Genomic DNA, 23,367 nt, shown 5'->3' with positions numbered 1-23,367 from the left:
CACAGCAAGTAGAGATGATAGCTTTATTTTAAATACTCGAAGTGAGGAAAAGACTGTTTTTAGTTGTGAATAACGTGACTTGACTAAATAAGTGTTAACTTTTGTCTTACCTTTCAGTTTGTCACGCTGCAGTGAGAAGGTCAGGACAGCCGCTGCTGCTAAACGTCAAAGTCGTGGAGGAAGTCTTCTTCTACGCTCCGCTGTGACGTTTTTCAGACAGGTCGGGTACGTAGCGCCACCAAACGGAAGTCCACCATAAACTTAAATGACAGTCTGTCTGTCTGCTGGCTCCACCCTGAGGACTTTACCATGAATGCCAATATTCACAGATTCAGAATTAATAACCAAAATTATATTCTATAGAATAAATACACTGAAACAAACCTCCCAGTAAACTGCTGGCAGCTGTAGTTACCAGCATCCTGCTGTTATTTTACAGTGTCACTTCTGTAAAGCACTTCAACAGTATATTACCGTTAAATTTATTACAGTATTGTACAGTACAACCTGAGATTTACAGTGTAATATTGGCTCCAAAAAGCATAAAGATGTTAGGTATTTTACTGTATTTTTGGAAACTGTACATTACTGTTAGAATTTTGGCTGTATTTGTGAAAATTTGTTACAGCAATTTTCACTATAACAAATTTTACCATAAAATTACAGTTAAACTGCTGGCAGCTGTAGTTGGCAGTAGTTTACTTACTGTGAATATTGTATCGGAGATGAGCTTTTCTGATATTTTTAGTAACTTTTTTTCCCGCTATTTTCAACAATCATACATATTTTTTTTTAATTGGAGATTCAGTGTTTTAATATTCCTGACGCTGGGCCATCGTTCCAAAGCTCTTTGGTTTTTAACTGCAAACTTTTATGATGCAGGATGAGGTTGTGTAGCAGTCAGAGGCCAACAACCTGTCAACAGGAGTTTCTGGATTTCATCTTGTGTTTGCACATTGGCTCTATGTCTTTCGTAAAAAAAAAAAAAACTGACCATCGAAAAATGTTATAATGTCTCTGGTGGCACACTTAAGTCATTATTAGTCAAAAAAGCAAGAAATATTGACATGTCAGGGAACTAGGAGTTTGACGAGCGTCACATTTTTTAAACATTTCAACCTGAGACACATTCTCTACACACAATACACATAAACCACAATAACCTTTTAAACATGGAAAAAAACCTTGTCTCACTCGCAATTTAGATCACACGCTGTTATCATAGTGTGTTTTTTTTACTTGGCATTGTGCAATACACAGTTTTAGATTTCCCAGAGGAACAATTCAGTCTTAGATCCTGTTCTGCTTTTTGGCCCTTGTGCCACAGCCATAACAGAAGTGGGAATTTGAGGTGAGGGTGCAGCTGCTTTGTGGCACACAGACTGTCCACCGGCTCTGTCTGCTCACCATAGTGAAACAACAAATAAAACACTGGCACTACTCTCAAGGGTAAAGATGGCATTGGGTAACATGCTCCACGGTGGCTGCACCCTGTTTCTCCTCAGATGAATGGAAAATCCCAAAAAGAGCATGATAACTCTGTGTGAAACTGACTGAGAAAGTAAAAGCAGATTTTTTTTTCATTTACTGTGCTTTGCAGAGTCATGAGTTAGCATGACCCCGAAAAGGAACCAAAAGGAACAGTTTCACATTAATGCACTGACGTCTTTCTCAGTAAATGGAATTTTTGAAATTTCTGTTTCTTGAAACAGTAAGAGCAAGAATATCATTTGGAAACAAAAACAAACTAAACGACTGGTATTTCTTAAGCATGTGATTACTTTTTATCCAAAGGATATTAAGTTTGCCCGAGAGCTTGCAGGAGTGGTTTGGGCCTGCTGTGAGCGTGGGCGGGACTTTCCACCCTTGCTTGTCCTCACACTCCAATAGGCAAGAGGCACCTTGTTTCATTTATGAGCACCTAAAGCCAAGTCCCATTTGAAGGGAATCAACACAGTCAATCATAGCAGAGTTGTGCCAATATGAAAGGACACAGCTGAGGACATCATTTGTTTACACTCTAATGGGTTCTTCATCTTAATGCAGTCTGCTTTAGCTGTCGCTAGTGACGACAGCCCTGCTACAGGTATGTTGAAGATTTGTCGCCAGGCAGTCTATTTTTGAATATCTCAGTTATGGCTTTGTGGCACTGGCCTTTTCCACACAGCCTGCTCATTCTTCCTCTGTGAGGTCTTTGTCTAAGTGTTTGCATGTGTGTACTTGTGTCTGAGTGTGCGGTAATGTGTGAATGTGGATGGGTGTGTTCTTTAACTGATCAGACAGAGAGGCGGCTTACTTGAATGCTGAGGAAGAAAGTTTAACACTGTAGTTTTTCATTGTTTGGTTCAGTAGTTTTTGTGGATTTGTCTTGAGTGGATGATTTACTAATCCATGTCTCCTGGACCTTTCTGAGGTTGATTACGTGCTGTGGTTGGAGGCCACATGGCTTCAGGTGGAGCAGAGGAAGACGATGGAGGCATTCCATTGGACATTGACAACGTGCACATGCTCCTCCAAGGTCAGTCTATTCCTGTACTTTTATACATGTTGTAACATGTGATGTGTTGAATGGGGGATCACAGTAGTGGCCAAACTATGACGTGTTAGTGAGAAATTTTAACATGTTGCTGCTTGGATTTTTTAAAAGGCAGGTTAACCTTTTGAAACTGGGGCTCATTGGCTTGATTTCTTTTAAAAACATGGTAAGAAGGCAATTAGCAACTTAGAAAGAAATAACCCATACATTAATTAATAATAAAAAGCGAAGAAAATTATGGGTAAAAAAAACCCCAATACAAAACACAAAAGATCCACAAAAAAAACCAAAAACAATGAAATGACCTTAAAAAAAAACTGCCAAAAATGTGCTAATTCTACACAAAAAAATTAAATATTTAATTCTGATGATTAGAAATATATAGTTCTCTGGACATTTTTCCTGATGTTTTTATAACTTTTTTTTTTTAAATCTACTAGTTTCTTGCAGTTTGCCTGACATTTCTTGCTAAGTTGCTGAGGGTTCAAAGGTTACATTTACTTTGTATATTTGTATAGATTTACTTTATTTAGGACTTGCTTTACTTAATACTTGTGAAAGACGTCTGAATGCAGCATAAGAAAAGTGATGTTGATCCATGTTTCAAAAGGTAGACTGTCTGTTTAGTGCCCAGAAATGATGCAGTTTTGTGTTTTATGTTGTAATGTTCAAATGGGAAACCTTGGATCCTGGCATCCATGTTGGTGCCACTTGACACACACCACCCAACCTAAACACTGATGCAGATCAAGTAACCCCCCTCATGGAAATAGCACTCCCCAATGGCATTATTCAGTTTTATTTATTCACTTCACCTGTCAGTGGTTTTAATGTTTTGCCTGATCAGTGTATGTGTGAACATGACATGACATTTTAGGGCTTTTCTGGGATTTTGAAAAATCTAGTTAACAGCTGTATCCCTTCCACACACAGAGGAGGGGACTTCCCAGTTTACAAAATCCAGTGTGTTATTTATGCAGCTTCTTTCTTTATTTTCACAATTGAATTTGAGTTGAAACATAGCTCATTTTTGGTTTAAAAATCTAAACTAACAGAAATAATGCATATTTGCTCAATTTCAATTCTCTTTAATTTGGGTCAGTCTCTGTCATTTGTGTTTCACAGTATCTTAGAACATGTGTTATTTTTTGAAGAGACAATGAATGATATCGTTGTTCATGTGGAAATTTGTTTGGTTCACACCAATAAGCTTGCATGTGACTCCATCATTCATTTGACGAAACATTTAATTTCCGCGTCAAACTGGTTTTTAATCACAGTGCATTACAAGGCGCAATTATGTGTAATAATGATGATGATGGCTATAGACTAGTCATTGAATATAACCTCTACAATCACTATAGTTATTCATTGGGCAAGTAATTTGTTACCAAATATGCTGGCACTCCCAATTTTGTTTTCTCATCTTTGAAAGACAAATCTTGCAAATCTTGTCTTTATTGAAGATTTATCTCTTGAACTAAGTGTTGCATGGATTAAAAGGAATACATTTTACTATGTCTTATGTTAGGTAAAAATATTTATCTGATGGCAAGATGTGCAGAAATTTGTCATTACGTAATGCCGTGGGATGGTATGTTTCTAAATACAGCTGTAGTTTCTACAGTGTTTGTAATCAGTTACATAATTGCACTTTTTTTTTTAAAAAAGGAGCGTACATCAGGGCATATCAGACACATGCAGTTTGACAATGCACCAAATTAAAACAATGCCAAATGCTTGACTGTAGGAGTAAAGTATTTCATTAAAACTGACATTTACTTAGTTAATAGTCCTACATATATGTTCTCTCACGTCACCATGTTGTGTTTGCGCTATATTTGTTGAAAACATGTGTGAAGGTCCATGATCGGGATTTGCCCTGAAAAAAACATATTTGACTAATGCCATCAGGCAATGGCCTGAAGCAGGACGTTATTGTTAATATGGTGAAGCCTTTAACTGCTGTTTGTGTGGGGCATGTCAGGTGATTTGGGTGGAGTGGAGTGATTAAACTGCTCAGGAGTTTCCTGCCATGACACGCTTTTAAACAAATAGCACATATCTGCATGTGCCAGTTCATAAATCTGAGAGTGACTGTGTGCTTCCCAGATTGCCTGTGAATAAAAACACGGCTCCTTTATTTACCGCAGGTTTAAGGTTAATGTAAAATGACAAACGCAGAATTATTATCACGAACAACATTTTGTCGGATACAGTGATTAATATTCTATGAACAATATAATTAAAGTAGTAATATCCATCTGTTCCCGGGTGATTATTGGCTCCACTTATCCTGTCAATATACCCTTCAAGCTAAAAGTGATTTCTGAAACGACATTCATTTTTCTTCCTGTCACTTCCACAGCACTGTAACAAGGAAAGCCTTTATAATGTTATATATACTAAAGGTTGTGTTTTGGCAATAGAAGCTTAAGATCTGGTCTAGTACCTCTCTAGAACCATATATGCCCTAAATCCCATATGCGTGTGTCCGTGTGGGAGTTCATCATGGCTGTGAGCGTGTCTCTATGTATATTTGCTCTGAGTGTGTCAGCCTCAGTGTCTATGTCTGTCAGTGTCTTGGAAGCCGGCCCGTCTTGTAGCCAGATCCAAGCCAGTAGCCAAGCTCAAAGAGGACCCCTGCCTCTCTGGGTCACGTTGTGTTAGAGAGGGCAGTTATATGTTGTTTAAAGCAGGATCTTCACTTATTATGCACGGATTTATAGACTATTCGTGATAAGCATGGAGGGTCGAAAAGTCCGTCTGTCCTCTGATGTTGGTGAGTAGCTTACAACCTGCCTGCAGTTGGGATCAGGGTTCTTATTGCTTTTACGGCATTTCTGGATTATTATGGACTTTACAGCAACATATTCCAGGCATGGAAGATCAGAGAAAGTCTGGTAATTCATTTGTGTGGTTTGTTCATTAGATCATGTAACACTGTGGTTTTTCACTGTTTGCAAAACATGATAGCATGCATGTGACACTGTTACTAGTGTAACCCAAAATGAGAAGTGATCAATAATCATATTAATGGGAATCAAGCAAACCACAAATCTGAAATCGGAGAAGTCTTTGGCACAGTGCATGTGCACAACAGATACATACCAACAATTTAAAGTACCAAACAATAATTGCAACCTCATGCAGTGTCTGCCCCACAACATTTTAGATCCTTGTTATGTCACCTGAAGAGTCAGGCACAGTGTGTGTTTTACTCGGGAGCATCAACGAGGTCGACCTCTTTCCAAGAGCAGCTGGAGCCTCTCATCATTAAACATGCTAAGTGTGAAGGGCACTGATGCTTCTCAGGTCAACTACATTTAGTGCAATGCAAGAATTTACATTCTTGAGCTGCACAACAATAAAACATTTCTTTATGATTGGAAATTCTGTCAGAAATTACTTATTGTCATTGTTGTTACTATTGTCAGCAAGCACAAGCTTCCAAAATCCAAGAAAGAATCACTTTTACTCCAGATTTATATATTCATCATGTTGCACAATCAAATATCATCAGCAAAAGCAGATTTCAGCATCCAGTACTTCATGACTGCTTTATGCCAGAGATTATAAACCATCTAATTTAAATTCATCTTGTTCTGAATGTGTATAGATAACATTTTTTTGTGTCTGTTTCCTCGACAGTGGAGCATGAGCAGATTCAGAAAAGGACGTTCACCAACTGGATAAATGCTCAACTCGCTAAGGTATGTTGAGATGTTTTATTTATGTGTAATGCTTATAAGATAAAATATGCCTATGTTGGATTAGCTAAAGATGACTCCTCACACCAGAATGAAATGAAATAGCAGCACACACTTATCTGTTTGTCAAGATCAGAGGCTCTGGGAGGGTTTTTAAGGCTTTGAAGACAAAATGTTTTTTGCAGATTTATCTCTTGAACGTATAAAAATATTTCTATTGCTTTCTACTACTTCCAACTAAATAAAGACCTGGCGCTTTATCAAAGATGCTCCCACACAAAGGTTTATATTCATGTCAGATAGGTTATATCTTTTGGAGAATATCTTTGTGGCAGTTAGAGTAAGTTAGTGAGTGAGTGTGTTAGTGGCTGGAGCAGTGATGCAGAAAGGGACCTAAACGAACATGATACACAAAGCTGCAGGTGTACATGCAGCATCAGTTCTCATTTATGGGCCCAAACACACCAAACTGACATGAATGAACAAGTGGCCATGAATGCTGACTGTTGCTTTGTCTCATGTCGCCTGTGTCTTGGCCAAAAAGTTTTGCTTGAACACACAGCAAAGACTATAGCCAGTGGCCAACCAACACATATATTCTGCCCCTGCGTGATAGGAAATAACTCTTTCCATCTCACCACCTTTTGACGTTATCCCTTGTTTTACTTTCCTCACATTCGTTTCTCTTCTGGTTTACTGAGATTTTTCTCACCGACGCACTATGCCGTCGATTCAGCATGCTGAATCATCAAAAAAAAAAGCTGACAATGGTCACCTAGTGCCAATGATGCGAGACACACCACAAAAACTAGGACGACAGACGCTACCCGCCCAACATCGACCAATGGCTGACTGATGGCTCAGTGTGTCAGGGCCCTAAACAGAGAAACTGTCTATTCTTAAAATCCCTTGGTGTAGTAAAGCGTAAAAACAAAAAAGAAAAGAAAGATACTGGCTTATACATTATTACATGGCTTCGAATTTCCTAGTATTTGAAATTCCTGCTGGATTTTTATTTTATCGCATGTTTCAGTAAAAGTTTGAGCCATTTTGTCTTCTGTATTTTCTAAAACCTACCTTTAATTTGGGAAACCTTATCAAAAGGGCTAATATATGTTTTGCTCAGAGTTTAACTGCTTTTCTAGATGCAATATTTGGACAAGAATTAAAATATAACATATTTTGGCAAACACTACCTGGAGCATGTTGAAAATGAAAGTGGTCAGGCTGTAAATGGTATGGAGCGAGCTGTAGACATGCTGACTCATTGTTCAGACGGTGAGGTGCAGTGAAGCAGCTCACTATGACGCTTGTTGGAAGGAGACCTTGAGCTGCGTGACACTCAGCTGGAGTATAAATAGTGCGTCAGTGAGGCAGAACAGCACGTAATCTGACCCCAGACACCTCATAACCTCATGTCCATATGACTGCGCTCCAAAATCACCGGTTCATAACCTGCCATCTGTTACACCAATCTGAGATCACTGACAGCCACCAACAGGAGATACTTCCTTGATGTCCAGAGGACAGCGTTCACTGTTGTGATTTGGCCTAAAGCTTTGACCCAGAAACTTTTGAGTGACAGTTTCATTGCAGCAAGTTTTGGAAATAGACAGAATTTGTAAGCTCTGACTTTTTGCATTATTTGTAAAGGTTATATGAATAGCATTTAAAATATTGTGTCTGTCCAAAATAAATGTTGATACACAGCATTTGATTTTTTCCCACATCACATTTCCCAGGAGTCATTTTGCTTTCTGATGCACTTAAGAAATATTTCTCCATCAGCCTTTTACTTTTTAACCACATGACAAGCGTAAACCCTGAACAACTTTCTGTTTTGCACAGAATGATTTAGCACCACTCCCCAACAAATATGACCCAGGGTTATTTATACACAGCTGTCTAATATTTTGATATTTTACAAGACCCCAAATGAATGAAGTAAGATGATAAATTGATTTTGCTGTTATTCCACACAGCACATGACAATAAGGTGCAGAAGCGTGCTGCTAGCTGTCAGTTACCAGCTACATAATAGACATGAGCCTTACTTTTCTTTAGTTGACTGAGAAAAAAAGTTGTAATATTATGAGTATAAGGTTGTAATTTTACAGCATTACCTGTTGACTGCACGACATTGGGGAAAGTAGATGCCAAGGAGGCTGCCTGTGCTCGCACCTGTTTTATAGTTTACTTGCAATATGTTTATTTCCGTAATATAATATCCCCTGTCCTGTAAAAATACAACTTAATTCACGTAAAATTATGCCTTTTTTCATGTAAAATTATGTCTTTATTCTCTTAAGATTATGACTTTTTTTCTCGTTAAATTCTGATTTTTTTTCTTATAATATTACAACTTCATTCACAAAATTACAACTTTATTCTTGAAATTCCGACATAATTTTCATAATATTATGACTTTATTCTCTAGATCTCAAATTCTTTTGTTTAACATGGCGTTAATCCTTCATCATATTCCAGCCTCTGTGCGTGACAGTACTTAGATGTAAGCCATTTTATTGTGATTTTCTTGATATACAATTGACTATGACTGTTGACTATGTGTGTGAGTCATTATCTGAATCAGTCCCGTGATACTCAGTGAGAAATTAATTATAGATAATAACTTTCACCTGAACTCACCCACTCCTTTATTTTGATGCAACTGGGCAGATGAATCTCGAGGACTTAAATTTTGTGCATTTTGTTGCAGAGAAGCCCTCCCTCATTTGTGTCAGACCTTTTCTCTGACCTCAGAGATGGGTCACATCTGCTTGACCTGCTGGAGGTGATGAGTGGTCAACCTATGGTGAGTTTCAACAACGTGCTTCTGTTATCAGTAAGTTGAACAGGTTCCAAATTCCTCTGAGAGATCTCTAATTAATCAGTAGACAAGTTTTGGGGAGGTAAAAAATTAAAAGCCAAAACAGCATAAAAACATGCTAACATGAACGTAATTATCACAATGAAGCTGAAGTTCTGATTTATCTCCACAGAAAAGACAAAGGGGCCGAGGGGTTTTCCAGCACAGGGCCAACATTGAGACAGCACTGAACTTTCTCAAGAAAAAATCTGTACGTTTCTCCACAAAAACACATGGTATCTCTTTGTCCAGTGTGTTGTTTTTAACATTTGTTTTGGTTGGTTGGTTTAGATCAAATTGGTGAACATAAACATCCCAGATATCATAGATGGACGGCCCTCCATCATCCTCGGACTTGTGTGGACCATCATCCTCCACTGTCATGTGAGTACCAATCATAAACTATTGCAGAACATATTAACCTGCGACTGCTGTTGTGAAAAAAAGAGTAGGATGAGAACAAGACAAACAAGAAACAAAACGCAACAGCATCATTGATACTTAAGTGAAATATTTGAAGACTGTACTGACAAAATATTGTTAATACTGATAATCTGAAATCAACTACGTATTGTTTTACTGTCTCTGTTTTAGATCGAGGAGCTGGCCAGCACGCTCTCCTTCAACTCTTGTCATTCCTCCCTTGACTCTCTGACCAGCCTGGACTCCTGGTCTGACAGCCCAGTCCCAGCCAGTCCAGTCCCTGCAGGCCGGACGTCACCTCTCCACAGACGTTTCCGAATATCCGCCAAGAAGGCCCTGCTCATGTGGGTCAGGGACCAATGCCAAAAGTAGGTTATCTACCATGTATATGAATGCTTAAAGCAAAAGCATGATATACTTGTTGAATTTTAAAAGGAGGTTTGATGTAAGATAAAAACTAGAATTACCGACCCTGTCAAGTCAGAGTTACAGTTTACATGTATGTCTATGAAAGCTTGAATGCTTAACACACAGTTTCCCTCCCAGCAGCAGATCGATTGTATAGAAGATCTTTACAGTCAGCACAGTTTCAAGTTGGACACCCAAGATTGGTGTCACCAAATGTCCACCAAATATAATGTTGATTAATGGCCAGAAGAGTGTTTTTGCAAAACATTATAATGATCAGTGAAGTTGACCCCTTGGATATAAAATGTCATCACCCTATCCTTTTTATCCTGTTATACATTTATGTGAAATATTTAGGGCTGTACCTAACTCAGAATTATGGCAGTTGAATCAGATTTGGCTGTTCAACACAAATACTGGGTGATTCATTTTGTTTTCCACACAAAGATTTAAAGTTTGAACAGGCTTCGCAGGACGTGTGACAGCAGCATTCACGCGATATAGTAAACAAGGTAACGGTGCTAATGAAGGCTCGCAAATGTCCAACAACATTGTTGCTGACACTAGATATCAACTAGAGCCAGAGACTGTGTCTTGTAATTTCACTTCTTCTTCACCTTAAGGTGCGGTCTCTCTCTCTCTCTCACTCCATGCTGCTACCTGCATATCGCAGCTGCAGAGAGTAGAGTTACAGTCAAAAGAACTCACTCCAAAACGTCCCCAGAAGTTCACTGCACAGAAGCAATCTCAGTCGACCGAGGATCTCCGACTGATGAATCAAGACCTCGACTTTCAACGGGCCACCCCAGAAATTACGTCATAATGAGCATATGAACTCTTGAGTTATGGCCAAAAACATGTTTTCTGAGTTCACTACGACTTTTGACCTTCAGCCACCAAATTAAAGTCAGTTCATCCTTGAGTCCAAGGAGACATTTGTCCCAAATTTGAACAAATTCCCTCAAGGCTTTCTTGAGATATCATGTTCACGAGGATGGGGTGGACGGACAGATGGACTGACGAACAACACAAAAAAATGCTGTCTCAAGACAGACTGGCTCAGACCCTGTTTGGTTTCTCTATGCGTTAAAGTCTTCGTACCATGGACTGGACACCACTAATCCAAGCAACTGTCTTTTTCCCTTTTCTTTTTTTTTTTGGCTTTTTTTTTCTTGTCCACCTGTCTTTTTCTCTCTAGGGTTGGTTGCTCCGTCAGCATGAGGAACTTTAAGTCGAGCTGGAGAAGTGGAGAGGCCTTCTTGGCCATCCTGTGCTCTCTCAGACCACAGCTGGCTGATCTCTCACTGGTTCAGTCCAGAAGCAACCAGGAGAACCTGGAGGAGGCGTTTCACCTGGCCGAGAGGGAGCTCCACATCCCCCGACTGCTGGAGCCCCAGGGTGAGGCTTACTAAGAAACATTGCTATCACAATATTTATAAATAACAGGAAGCATGACAAATTACTGTTACCAATCAGAAAAAAACTCACCGCGAATTCTTGACCTGACTTTTTGGGGAAAAAAGATGAATTACTGCTCCTAGGAAGTAAAGAGAAAAGATGTATTATATTATTTTCATTCTAATTTTTCTTAAGCAAAAAAATTAAAACTGGTTGTGCTTCCGTTTAATTTAAGAAAATGTCGTATAAAGTGTTCTGTGTATTTTCCTGAACCCCAGATATTGATGTTGAAGACCCTGATGAGAAATCCATTATGACTTATGTGGCCCAGTTTTTACAATACTCCAATGACATGCCGGCACCTGATGACCATCTGCAGGTAGACAAACAAACCACTACTTTTAATCGCCTTCACTGCAGAACTGACTGCATTGAACTACAAATATCTTGAAAGTTTATATTTGCAAAGCAATAAAGCTGTTTCATGCTGCTTGTCTTCCCCATTTCAAGCTTGGACCCACAGTCTTTTGCCTGAAAGTGTTAATTGTTTTCCCTCTTCTCCTCTTGTGGCTGGGTGCAGCTGTTTCCTCTGGTTCAACCCTTTTCTCTTTCACCTGGGAACTTGCCTGCTCACTTCACTCCTGCAATCGCTGTTTCACCATTACGCCAGGTGCACACACCAGGCACACACCAGGCACACACCAGGAAAAAAGTCAGTTTCAGTGGTGGAATGTAACTAAGTACATTCAATTAAGTACTGTACTTAAGTACAAATTTAAGGGGCTTTTATTTTAGCAAACAATTCAATGGGCCACTTCACAAGGACTGCATCTACAGTAATGCATTGAATTCAATTTGGCTGTTTATAAGATGCATGGCTATTTTTGCAGGGGGCTTACATTTTAAAAATGTTTTTCTGCTATTGTTTCCAGAGGTCAGAAATTATAGACTTTATTGAGGTGAAACAAATTGTAGCTGAGTTTAGCTGTTAGGTCTGCATGAGTCTAGCACAAACATCTTACGTGTGTCTTCACCTCAGTAAACACAGAAGTGTAGTTAGTGACAGTTTCTGTTATTTTAAATGTAGGTCTCTCCAAGTGAGCGAGCAGCAGAGGTGACCTGCTGGCTGCAGCAAGCCTACCAGGAACTGTCAGAGGCATGGACGGCTGCAGAGCAATCCAGTTTTGCAGAAAAATATAATGTAAGCACAAAAACTCAAAGAAGAAAATATTCATTTGTGTGTATTATTCTGTATTGTTGTACAGTGATTGTTTGTTGTTACTGTGTTTGGCTTATCAGGTGTTTCAGAACCTCTCTGGCTCCTTCACTGAGCAAAGGAGACCGGTGATGACCCTCCTCGCCTCGATAAGACGCTGCCCTGAGCTGAGCCAAGAGCAGTGTGCTCTCAGAACAGCGTGGGATCGTCTGGAGCAGGAGGTGAGGAAATGATGAGACAAAATGGGACAATTATTTGCTCCCAACATAGCTTTTAGTTTGGAAAATGGCTCCTACTGATTCAGTTCCTTTGTATCTCTCCAGATGAATGAGAAATGCTTACAGAGCACTCTGCCCAGGTGCTTAAACCACGTTGTGTATGTGTGTTGTTCCCCAGCTGCAGAGATGTAAAACAGACCTGGACTCAGGGCTTCCTCCTCCTCTGGACTCAGTTGTCGTGTGGCTGCAGCGTGCAGAGGCAGCGCTGACAGAGGAGGGAGGCAGAGTGAAAGATCATGCAGATGCTGCTAAAGAAGCAAGAGCTCAACAAGACACTCAGAAGGTTAATTTTGATTTTAAAACTGCAGAACAGATTTGATTTTTCCTGTTTTTAAAAATCTAAAGTTTTTTCAGTGTTCGTGACATGAAACTTCTAATAATCTTTTTTTGCTGCATTTTTTTCAGACATTAATGACAGAGATGAGCTACAACATCAAAATCCTTGATACCTATCTCAACACGGATAATTCAGGGAACATAATAGTGCCCCTTGAAAAGTTTGATGAGATAAAAAGACGGTATGTTACATAATTATTCAACCTCTGTCTTACCTGAATTTTATTAATATTCTCACATTGATGTTAAAAGGTCTTGTGTTTAGGATTTAGGGGGATACATTGGCAGAGTTAATATAATGAGTATGTTTTCTTTAGTGTAGAATCACCTCTAAATAAGAACCGTTGTGTTTTCATTACCTTAAAATAAGCTTTTTATATCTATATAGGGAGTGGGTACTTGTCGATGGAGATCATGTTGCACAGTCATGTTTCTACAGAAGCCCAGAATCAACAAAACAAACATTGGCTCTAGATAAGGCCATTTGTGAATCTGCTTTATGCAGTGTTTCTAGTGGTTTTAATCTCCAGGTCTGCTTGTTTTAGGGATGAAGAGCCCTCTGCAGATAATTGGGCTGATTTCTGACCAGAATGAATTCCCCATATTCCTCAAATGTTTTCGTAAAAACATTATTTAGCTGTAAAATTAGAAAGACTGTGACTCTGCCACATTTCTGAAAACATTTGAGGTGATAAATATGCAATACAGTAACATAATCTCTATTCATTTTTGATCAGCGCTGCCTAGTTTGACAGTTGCTGTCCACAAGCAGCAACTGACATAATTGACAGCTGTGTGGGAGACTCCTCAGCGCTGATGGACTTGCGATAATGTCATTAGAGGAGCTACAAGGGAATAGAGTAGGCAGAGGAATATGATATTTTTTCACAGTTTGTCTCATTTAGTCCTGTGTCTATATAATGACAGTTTTTGTAAATATGAAAAAGTCAGCTTTTCATAAAAGTTACTAACTATGGTTTAAAATCTCTTGCATGAAAAGCATCAGTAAAAAATGAAACAATGAATTAACACCTTCTTTATCTGGAAACAGTTTAACCAATATCCGAGTCACAGCCAAGTATCAAGGGATCAAGTTGGATTACCGGGAATCCCGTCACACTGTACTGGATCTCCTGGGCCGCATCAGTGCTAAGGTTCAGACCTGGAAAACTCCTTACAGATCTCAGGAGAAAGTACTTCTGCTTTTGCAGGACTGGCATGTAAGTATCTGAAAGAGCAGGACATAAAACTTGACTGCACCAGTTGCAGAAACATGCTAGTATCAGACACACTATTGTGAGATAACAGGTATTCTTTCAAGCTCATTCGCAAAGGTTTGAGGGAAAAAATATATACATTCAGCATTTATTTATAAAATGATGCATTTTTTAGATCGAGTGAGTCATCTGACAAAGTATGCTAACTAAAAAAATAAGAAAAAAGATGACTTATGTGTGTTGTTGTCCAGGAAACAGTAGATCGCCAAAGCCTGCTTTTAATTCTGATGGATGCTCTCCAAAACCTGAAGGAGAAGGCAGATGCTTACACCAGCAAAGCAGCACTAGGTATGAGCTGAGTGTGTCTGTGACACGAGTCCTGTTAGCACAAAATCCAAGCTTAATCTCTGCTATGTCGTGTTCTCTGCAGATAATATAATTCTTGAAGATTTTTAAATTTTTAATAAATCAAGATTTCATCTCTGAACACTTGTCACTCCCAGGCAACGATTCCCAGCTTATTACCCGTCAGGTGAAGGAAGTAGAAAGTGAAGCTGAGTTGGTCACACAGGCTGTGACGGCTGTGAAAGGGACGATGGAAAGAGTGGTGTCTGCATGGGAGACTTACGACAGGTGCCTCACTTCTCTACAGACATGGCTTGGACAAAAGATACATTCCAGTGCTCAGTCTCCAGTTGTGGGGACGAAGGTAATCTCTAGTCTGGAATTCTGTTAATGAATAACTCAAAACGATTTCTTTATGACACTCACTATAATGTCCACTGTTTCAAAGCTGCAGCTATAATTCTGTGTTTTGGTTTGGTTGCTGTAGGACATGAGTGAGTGGACGTCATGTCAGGCAAAGTTAAATGAGGCGGGGAACTTGCTCATTGAAGTGACAGAACCTTCGACCAGCCTTGCTCTGATCGAGCAACTCAGCAAAGTCAACATGCAGTGGGCTGAATGCATGAAGAGGACAATGTTCGTAAGTATGCGTTCTTGCTGTTTTTTCCACATGAGCGCAGACTGTACATGAAGGTACAGTTAAGATTTAATGAATACAATGTTCATAATTTAACCAAAAGTGTTCAGCTCAAGACCTATTGTTTAATTTTGAATGTGACATTAAACTTAACTTTAAACACAGTAAAACAGCCGCTGTTTAAGGAGTACTCAGATCAATTAGCAATACCACAGTGTAGAAAAACTCTCTTCCAAGTAAAAGTCCTGCATTCAAAATGTTACTTGAGTAAAAGTACAGAAGATTTTTCATCAAAACTTACTTAGTACCTTACAAAGTACCAAAAGTAAAAGTACTTACGATGAAGAATTACCCTTTCAGAATGAAGTATATTATATAATTAGATTCCTATTACTGATATTTTGATATTTTAATCGTAAAAGAGGAACAAATTTTTACTACTTTATCTGCTAACAGTTAGTTTAATCTATAATAATACATAAGAAATAAATTTGTTAATTATATTCACTATTCTTAATCTGAATCTGCCAACTAGCAAGTAACTGAAATTACTGAAGTAAACATTGTGGAGTTAAGAGTACAGTATTTGCATCTGATGCATGGGCCACACTGCTTGCACGAGCAATGTACGTGTGTTGCAGATCCTTTTTTTTTTTTTTTAGCACCCCTGTTAACAGGTTGGTGCAGCCAAAGTGCCCGTGTGAGCAGCTCTCAGTCACGGCTCGACTGCTCCTCAGCTTTCTTAAATTCTAGAGAATAGGAGTCTCACTTTTTTGGCTTCTAGTAAAAACTAGACAGTGAAAATGTTGAATGTTGTATTGACATCGTATCACCTTTAACTACAGTTTCAACATCTTCATTTGTCACAGACATGAAATATATATATATATATTTCTTTTTAACCCAACCTTTCCTATTTCTGTTTTAAATCAAAGCCCTCTGACGATGTCGATAAAATCCCTTTTTTTGCAAAGACAAGGAACTTTAGTGTAAAATATTTGTATAACCGTGTTGTTGACAATGCAGTGACTTGTGGAAGTACAGTAGTTCCCCAGCAGCAATGCTGTCTGTGTGAACACTGCTAGCATGCGTGCCACAGCAGTGCAGTGAGGTGATAATGTGGCCAGGGTGTGAGATGTAGTGGAGTATATGTACATAGTAACATAAATTGAAATACTAAACTAAACTACAAATACCTGAAAATTGTACTTAAGCGTGGTACTCTAGTAAATGTACTTATTTACTTTATATCACTGGATAGCAGGACATACAAATATTAATGACGGTTGATTGCCTTGAAACATGTCTTTCTCAGGAGGTGTCATCGGAGCCCAGTGTCAGTCCAATGTGTCTTCAAATGGTGCACTCACTGACCCAGGAGGCCAGCTGGCTACTGAGGCAACCACTCGAGGTGTCCTCAGTCCAACTGAAGGCAAGCAGACAGAAACTACAGGTTGGCAAAGTTACAAATTAATGAAAGTATAGGTAGATGAAAATCAGCAGCAAACAAAGCCCTGGTTTTTGTATCTTTCTGTGCCAGAGCTACTCACTATTTTTGCCTCTTACACTTTTTATCAGCTCATGTGTAAAAGGTTGGCAGAGGTGGACCTTTCATCTGTCAGTCCATCCCCAGACTTTCAAACAACCCAGATAGAAAACCTCCAGCAAACTCTCCCACAGGTACGCTGCCATGAAAACTAATCGACTGTGATGATTTTTCAACTGGCTGCATTCCTTTTTGCAGTTATTGACTAAACCCATTCTGAAGCTTTATTGAACAAGTGCACAGGTTAACATACATCAAGTGCTGTCCAATCGTTAAACTAGAGAGAGGAGGCACTGCAGTTGTAGCCATTGGTGCAATTACAAGATTTACAAAATCGTTTTGTAAATCTTGTAGGTTTGTCATTGATATGTCATCCTGTGTGCAAAGTGCTGCTGTGCTTTGTTGCAGAATGATAAGTGAAGGATTTGCTTTGTCCTAATTGCATGTCTCTGTACGACAGATGGTTTCTGAGGCAGAAAGGACCTGCGGAGAGCTGCAGCGGGCTGCGTCTGGGCTGGAGGGTCGCCTGGCTGAGCTGGACCGCTGGAGCACAGAGGCCCTGGACTGTTATCAGCACCTTAAAGAGAAACAGCACAGAGGACGCTCCACATTGGAACCTACAGCCAAAGTCAGCAAACCCAAACTTTACATTAGTTTGCAGTCATTACATTAGTTCAGTTACATTGCACCACTGTAAACAATACAGTGCACATAACACAGAGTATTCTGTATAATCCTCTCTAGGTGCTGATTTCTCGAGGCTTGCAGCTGGAGAACCAGGTTGTAACTGAGGGACAGGATCTGCAGGACCTTGTAAGGCGAGTTCAGAAAACCTCTCCTCTGCAGCACCTCTGTACTTCCGGCATGCAGGACAGGATCTCAGAAGCAGGCTCCCACTGCAAGGTTAGTTTATATCAGAGTGTGGTCACTTTTTCACCTCTTAAGCTGTTACTCATAATCTTTTTAAACTATCTGATTTGTGTGTTTAATATTTTTTAGGAGATTCTTGGAATGTTTAGCTCCCTCGGTTTTCAGCAGCACATTGAAACAGCCCATCAGACACAGAGACAGCCAGAGGCAGGCTTTTTAGTTGTGGCCAGAACCAAACATGTAGACCAGATTGGGAATGTTATGCTGCAGACCCAGGACCCAAATCAGGCTTCACCTCAGACGCCTCAACAAAAGTCAAGAGTTCCCCAGGGTTGGCCTAAAACCCAGGACGTGTACACACAGGATGAGCCGGCCATTGTTATACCACATGTCAGAATCCAAACGCTGCCTCAACCACTGAAGGAACTGGTACCTCATACTCACTCTCCTCTTAATGAACCTGTAAAAGCAGCAGAATCTGAGCCCATGATCCAACCTCAGCCATTTTCCAAGTTTCTCGCTCAGGCTTCATGTCCGAGTCAAAATGATCAACCTTTGCCTGCTTTGATCCAAACTCCTGTTGAAAGCTCACCCCCCTCACAAACTCATACACCAGTTTCCAGAATAAAAGGGCAACCAAACATTCTACAGAGTGATAAAGCATCTCCACAGCCGCCAGTTATGGTCCGCAGTGAAGTTCATTCAAAAGCCCAGTCAATGGCGAGGAGCAGACTGGAGAAGGCCAGGTTTCGTCTACAAGGACGGATCCAGCAAGCCATCAAGTTATTTGGTGGCAAAGAGATTTCAGCGTCACAAGCGAAGAGGAAGCAGGTACAGTTTTAAACATTAAATGATGGAAAATAAAGGCATTACTTAACCAAACAGATTTTTCAGTTTTTGGGAAAAAAAGTATATCATCTTTGAAAAAGTCTTGTCATTTAAAAAAAAAAGTAAAGAAAAAAATATTTATAGTGATTTACGGAAACTAAGAATCTATGTCTTGATATTCCGATTTTTTTTTTCCATCATTTGCCAAAAATCTACCATTGCACTTGCTACTAAATGTGATCTATTTCAAAGTGACTGTAAAGCCAGCTTTCTATACGTTCGTTGCTTATCAGATGCTTAAAATTACAAATGCTTTACATGTAACAACATCCAGACCTTGGAAACTCAAAATTTTAGTTTCAGAATAAGAACACAATGTTCAGAGGTCTGTGATGTTCTGCTTTGCATAGCTGCCAGTTTTGTCCTTGCATGTTTGTCCAGCTTTATGTCTTTCTGTTCAGAGGGCTTTAAAGATTCTGCAGCCTGCCATCCTGGAGGAGTTCCTCGGTGCTGTGGAGGGTTTTGGGGCCTTTTGCACTGGGCCCCAGCTCCAGGACTTGATGCTCCTCTCAAACTCAGTCAGAAAGCAGTGGGAGGTACGATGGGAACTGTACACAGGAGACTCACACTAACTAGAGAGAGAAATTGTGTTAAGCCTCTGACACAACTCTCAGCAAGAAAGTAAATAGTGTATTTTTGCAACATGTCAAACTATTTTTTGAAACAATGACATAATAAATAATATCCAATTAGGTTTCATTTAACTGCTTTGCTTACAATATTGTAATTTTTAGAATATGTAAGCAAATTCAAGAAATAAGTAATTAAACAACCACTGAATACTTAACATTTAAATGTAAACTGAATTCATGACATTGTAAAATTTTACTTCAAAAAACATGTATCTGAATTTATTTGTTTTGAATTCACCTCTTTGAATCTCTTTCAAAAATGAAATGCCTTGATTTGCAATTTCAAAAACTGTGTTTACAAATTCAGATCCAAAAATTCAAGTTTCAGAATATCAACAACAAGAAGAAAAATATTCAATTCAGATTGATTTTTGGTTAAATTCTGACATAAAAACATAAAGTTGAAAAAAAGCAACAGCCAGACCACCCTGGACGGGGTAAGCAACTGAGCCTGAACGCAATCGAACCAACTTTGTCCTATCAGAGCACAGCCTGTCAGTAATTTGATCCTAGAAAAAAGCAAGTCCAACATTTATACCCAAAGATGTAGAGCCTGTTTAGACCTGATATTAACATGCGTTTTGGTTATCCAAAAACCCAAGGGACCAGCCAAGACACATCGCTGTTCACACTTGTGCCTATCAAGCATCTCCAGCTGACTACTAGTTATCAGCTGCAGCATGCTCACTAGTTACATTAGCTTATGTGTCAGATGTTGCTGTCAGCAGAATTAAAAACGTCTCTTTCCACTGGGCAAAAAAATAGATGGTCACGCGACACTTCATCCAGCTGATGAACTGCATATTCAAATTCAGCTTTTGAAACTGAAAATCAAGAAATTTCATATTTTGATTTCTAAGAGTTGAATTTAGAAAAAATACATTCAGATAAATTGTATCAAAGTAGACTATTTCAATGCTATGAATTCAGTGGTGTTAAATATCAATATTAAGTATTCAGTGGCTGTTGCTTTTTTTTAAAATACATATCGCTCACATTTACTTCCGTAAGTATGCCACCATTAACACTATAACAAATATACATTACTGAAGAACTCAATGAATTCAGCATTTTACTTGTTAATTTTAGCCCCTAACAGCTATGATATATCCTGATAACTTGTCAACACTTACATTTTTTCATTTTCATTAAATGTCATTATCTGCTTGTCTGTGTCACACTCAGGATGTACGCAGAGAAATGTGCACCTTTGTTCCCATCTTATGGTCTAAGATCAGAGAGGGAAAGCAGTCATTTTCTGCTGTGCAATGTGAAACGCAAACTAACGCTCTGCACGAAGCCACTGACCAAACTGACCCTGACTTTTTGCTGCAGCAACAGGTATTCGTCATAACTCTGTAACATGGCATTAACATCTGACTGTGCTGTTTGGCAAACTGGCAAAAGATCAGAAAGATACTTGATTTCAGTTTCTCAGAAGTTGACATTCCTCCCAGGTCGTCGTGGATGGAGCTGAATCTGTTGAGGTTGAATCGCTCCAGGAGCTGTGTGAAACACTGAGGCCAAGACAGTCCTCGTGCCTGGCAACAGACCAACTGAGGGAGTCAGATGAAGCACAGGAAACACAAGCCAGTGACACAGTGCTGCCATCTGACTGGTAAGATGTTACTAAATAAATGCTGCATCATAAGCTGCAATATACTAGACATGACAGCATTTAAGAAGGAAATAACAAGATCAACATCTCTTAGATGTACTTTCATGCATGTCTGCTCCAAATCCAAGGTCGTTCATGTCATTCCTCAGCCTGGTACGGTCTCAACTGGGTTTGCTTTATGACTGAATTTGAGATGTGTCCAGGGCTATTTTTTAGAAATTAAAAGTATTGAAGTCTGTGGTGTTAAGAGAAAAAAACCCTGATAAGTATTTATTTTGCACAGTACTCAAATTTATCAATGTACCACGATTCTCTGGAAAATGGCAAGTCAAAAGAATAACTTTAGTCACCCTGAGGAAAATTACAGCATGGATGTTTTGTTAATAAGAAATTCTTTTAAGAGATCATTTTATAAATCTTTCTCCACTCGAGGAGATCGTGGGTAGAGAAGATCATATTTTACCTGATGCCATGTGGTACCTCAAGTTTTTTTTACACTATTTTAATGACCATCTTTCACATTTTAAGGTCAGTAAGCAAAAAACAAATGTAAAACAAAAAAGTGAATAATTATGAGGTCATGGGATGAACAGTAAATGCGGGCAAATTTGAATATTATATAAAATAAAATGTCGTAGAGTAGGTCAGGTGTTCTACAGGTTGTAGGTGTTTAGCAATACTGACAAAGATGTCACCTCAAGTTGAGTGCTTGATTTTCCCCAAATAGGTGCTTGTATTCATTGAAAAGTCCTTGGATGTGCTCTTATGAAGTCTGTCCTTAAGTGCTTTAAGTATTTAGTGCATGTAAACATACATTTCAGCTCATATTTCAAATATAAGTTCAAGTTACATTATCAAAAAAAAAAAGAATTCAGAAACAAAACTTTCATGGGTATTTCTGCTATTTTATATTCATCTATTGGTAGGTAGCACATTAAACATTTTCTGTAGTGTCTATAAACTGTGAATCAAATTTAAGTTGAACTGCATTTTTTAATTTTAGCAGACAGCTTACTTATTAACGATTGCCACCCTGTAATCCTTCCAGTTTATTAATCTTAATGAGATCCCTGTAGTGACTGAGTGGTTGTAACTGACTGTCCCCGACCTCCCTCTGATAAACCCTTTTTAAACCAGCAGGGGACGGCAGCTCTATGGAAGCACCCCACTGAGAGCGACTGGCGTGTCGGGCGACACACAGCAGAGCAACAATCTCCCACAGGAACAAAGCGTGGACAGCCAACAACACATCTCACCTGTGTGTTGTGCTGGGTCAGTTCAGCTTTGTGCTGATATCCTTCAGCTGCAAGCTCGGGACGTCCCAACACAAAGTGAGGGTGACCTGACACAACATAGTGGCTGCGGGTCGGGGAAGAAACTAAAGCCGTCGCTTCGAGCCAAAGAGCAGCATCTGAAAGCACGTCTACTGAACATCACAGAGAGCAACCAGCAAACTCAGGCTCATGTACAGGTAGGAGGGGTGCACATGAGTGCTTTCATAAATGTTTTTCTCTATTTTTTCAGTCTCGTGAGCTCCCAGAAATAGGTATTGCATTTTGAAAGTTTTAAGACCTTAAATTTTGTTTTAAAATTCTACTAATAAGCAATGTAACATAATAGCTTCTCTATAGTGTGTGGTCAGCATGGAAGTTGTTTTAGTTGCCTTTCCTTTAGCACACAGTCACTGTGATTTAGAAGAAGTTTAGATTTCATTTCAGTTTTGGATTGTATTTCACAGCTTCTGGTTTCCTATGCGAATAACATTGTCCACACATGTCCACACTCAATAGTAGATCATAATTCAAGCCAGTCAGGCAGTTAGAATCTTCTCTAATAAGAAAATAACGTCAATGCTTTAAATCAAATAAAATAGGGTCATATTAATAAGCAATGAAGCTTAAACAGTCAGTGACAGTATGTTTCGACATCAAAAATAAAATTTGGCATTGAAAAAGGAAAAATTGGCATTGAAAAAATTCCATCAAACAATGCTAATGAAGACTATCATTCAGGTCATGGTAATTTTAAGTGGTATATCTGAGACAACTGGACCTACTTGAGTTTCTTAAGATGTTTCACATCTCATCCAGCACCAACTGGAAGTGGAACTGGAAGTTGTTCAGTTCTTGACTGAAGAAGCTACTCAGATGAGAGAAACTCAAGCAAGTCCACTTGCCTATGATACAGCACCTAGAATCCACCAAAAAATAAAAACACAGGCGTTAAAAATTATTACATTACTGTTATTATTAATTTTTATATTTTTTTATTTATTTATTCATTTATTTATTTTCATTCTGCAGTCTGCTCTGTCCTCCAGAAGAAAGAGGTTCTTTCCTCAGTATGCAGATTATATGTGATTTATGTTGTCCTTGCCCCTCCCCTCAAACTCCTCCACTGCATGCCAAAACAGTGACAGAAAGTTGAAACTAAAAAAAGA

At 39.1% G+C, this 23,367-nt stretch overlaps 1 protein-coding gene across 1 annotated transcript in view; it reads left to right on the top strand.

Moving 5' to 3' along the window:
- The first annotated feature begins 1,993 nt into the window (after positions 1-1,993).
- LOC121955966 (nesprin-1-like) overlaps positions 1,994-23,367 on the top strand; it is a 109,495-nt gene continuing 88,121 nt past the window's right edge. The window contains 24 exon segments of the mRNA XM_042504064.1: positions 1,994-2,086; positions 2,414-2,518; positions 6,188-6,249; positions 8,966-9,061; positions 9,249-9,326; positions 9,407-9,499; positions 9,710-9,906; positions 11,145-11,344; positions 11,623-11,723; positions 12,432-12,545; positions 12,644-12,781; positions 12,957-13,121; positions 13,244-13,356; positions 14,226-14,394; positions 14,643-14,739; positions 14,895-15,100; positions 15,224-15,376; positions 16,689-16,826; positions 16,952-17,053; positions 17,380-17,547; positions 17,664-17,822; positions 17,919-18,620; positions 20,767-20,927; positions 22,068-22,398. Of these exon segments, the coding sequence (XP_042359998.1) occupies positions 2,443-2,518; positions 6,188-6,249; positions 8,966-9,061; positions 9,249-9,326; positions 9,407-9,499; positions 9,710-9,906; positions 11,145-11,344; positions 11,623-11,723; positions 12,432-12,545; positions 12,644-12,781; positions 12,957-13,121; positions 13,244-13,356; positions 14,226-14,394; positions 14,643-14,739; positions 14,895-15,100; positions 15,224-15,376; positions 16,689-16,826; positions 16,952-17,053; positions 17,380-17,547; positions 17,664-17,822; positions 17,919-18,620; positions 20,767-20,927; positions 22,068-22,398 (3,819 nt within the window). The 5' untranslated portion in view covers positions 1,994-2,086; positions 2,414-2,442.

Source organism: Plectropomus leopardus, chromosome 16 (assembly GCF_008729295.1).
Source record: "Plectropomus leopardus isolate mb chromosome 16, YSFRI_Pleo_2.0, whole genome shotgun sequence".
Lineage (NCBI taxonomy): Eukaryota > Metazoa > Chordata > Actinopteri > Perciformes > Serranidae > Plectropomus > Plectropomus leopardus.
This window is presented reverse-complemented; position numbering and strand designations above follow the sequence as displayed.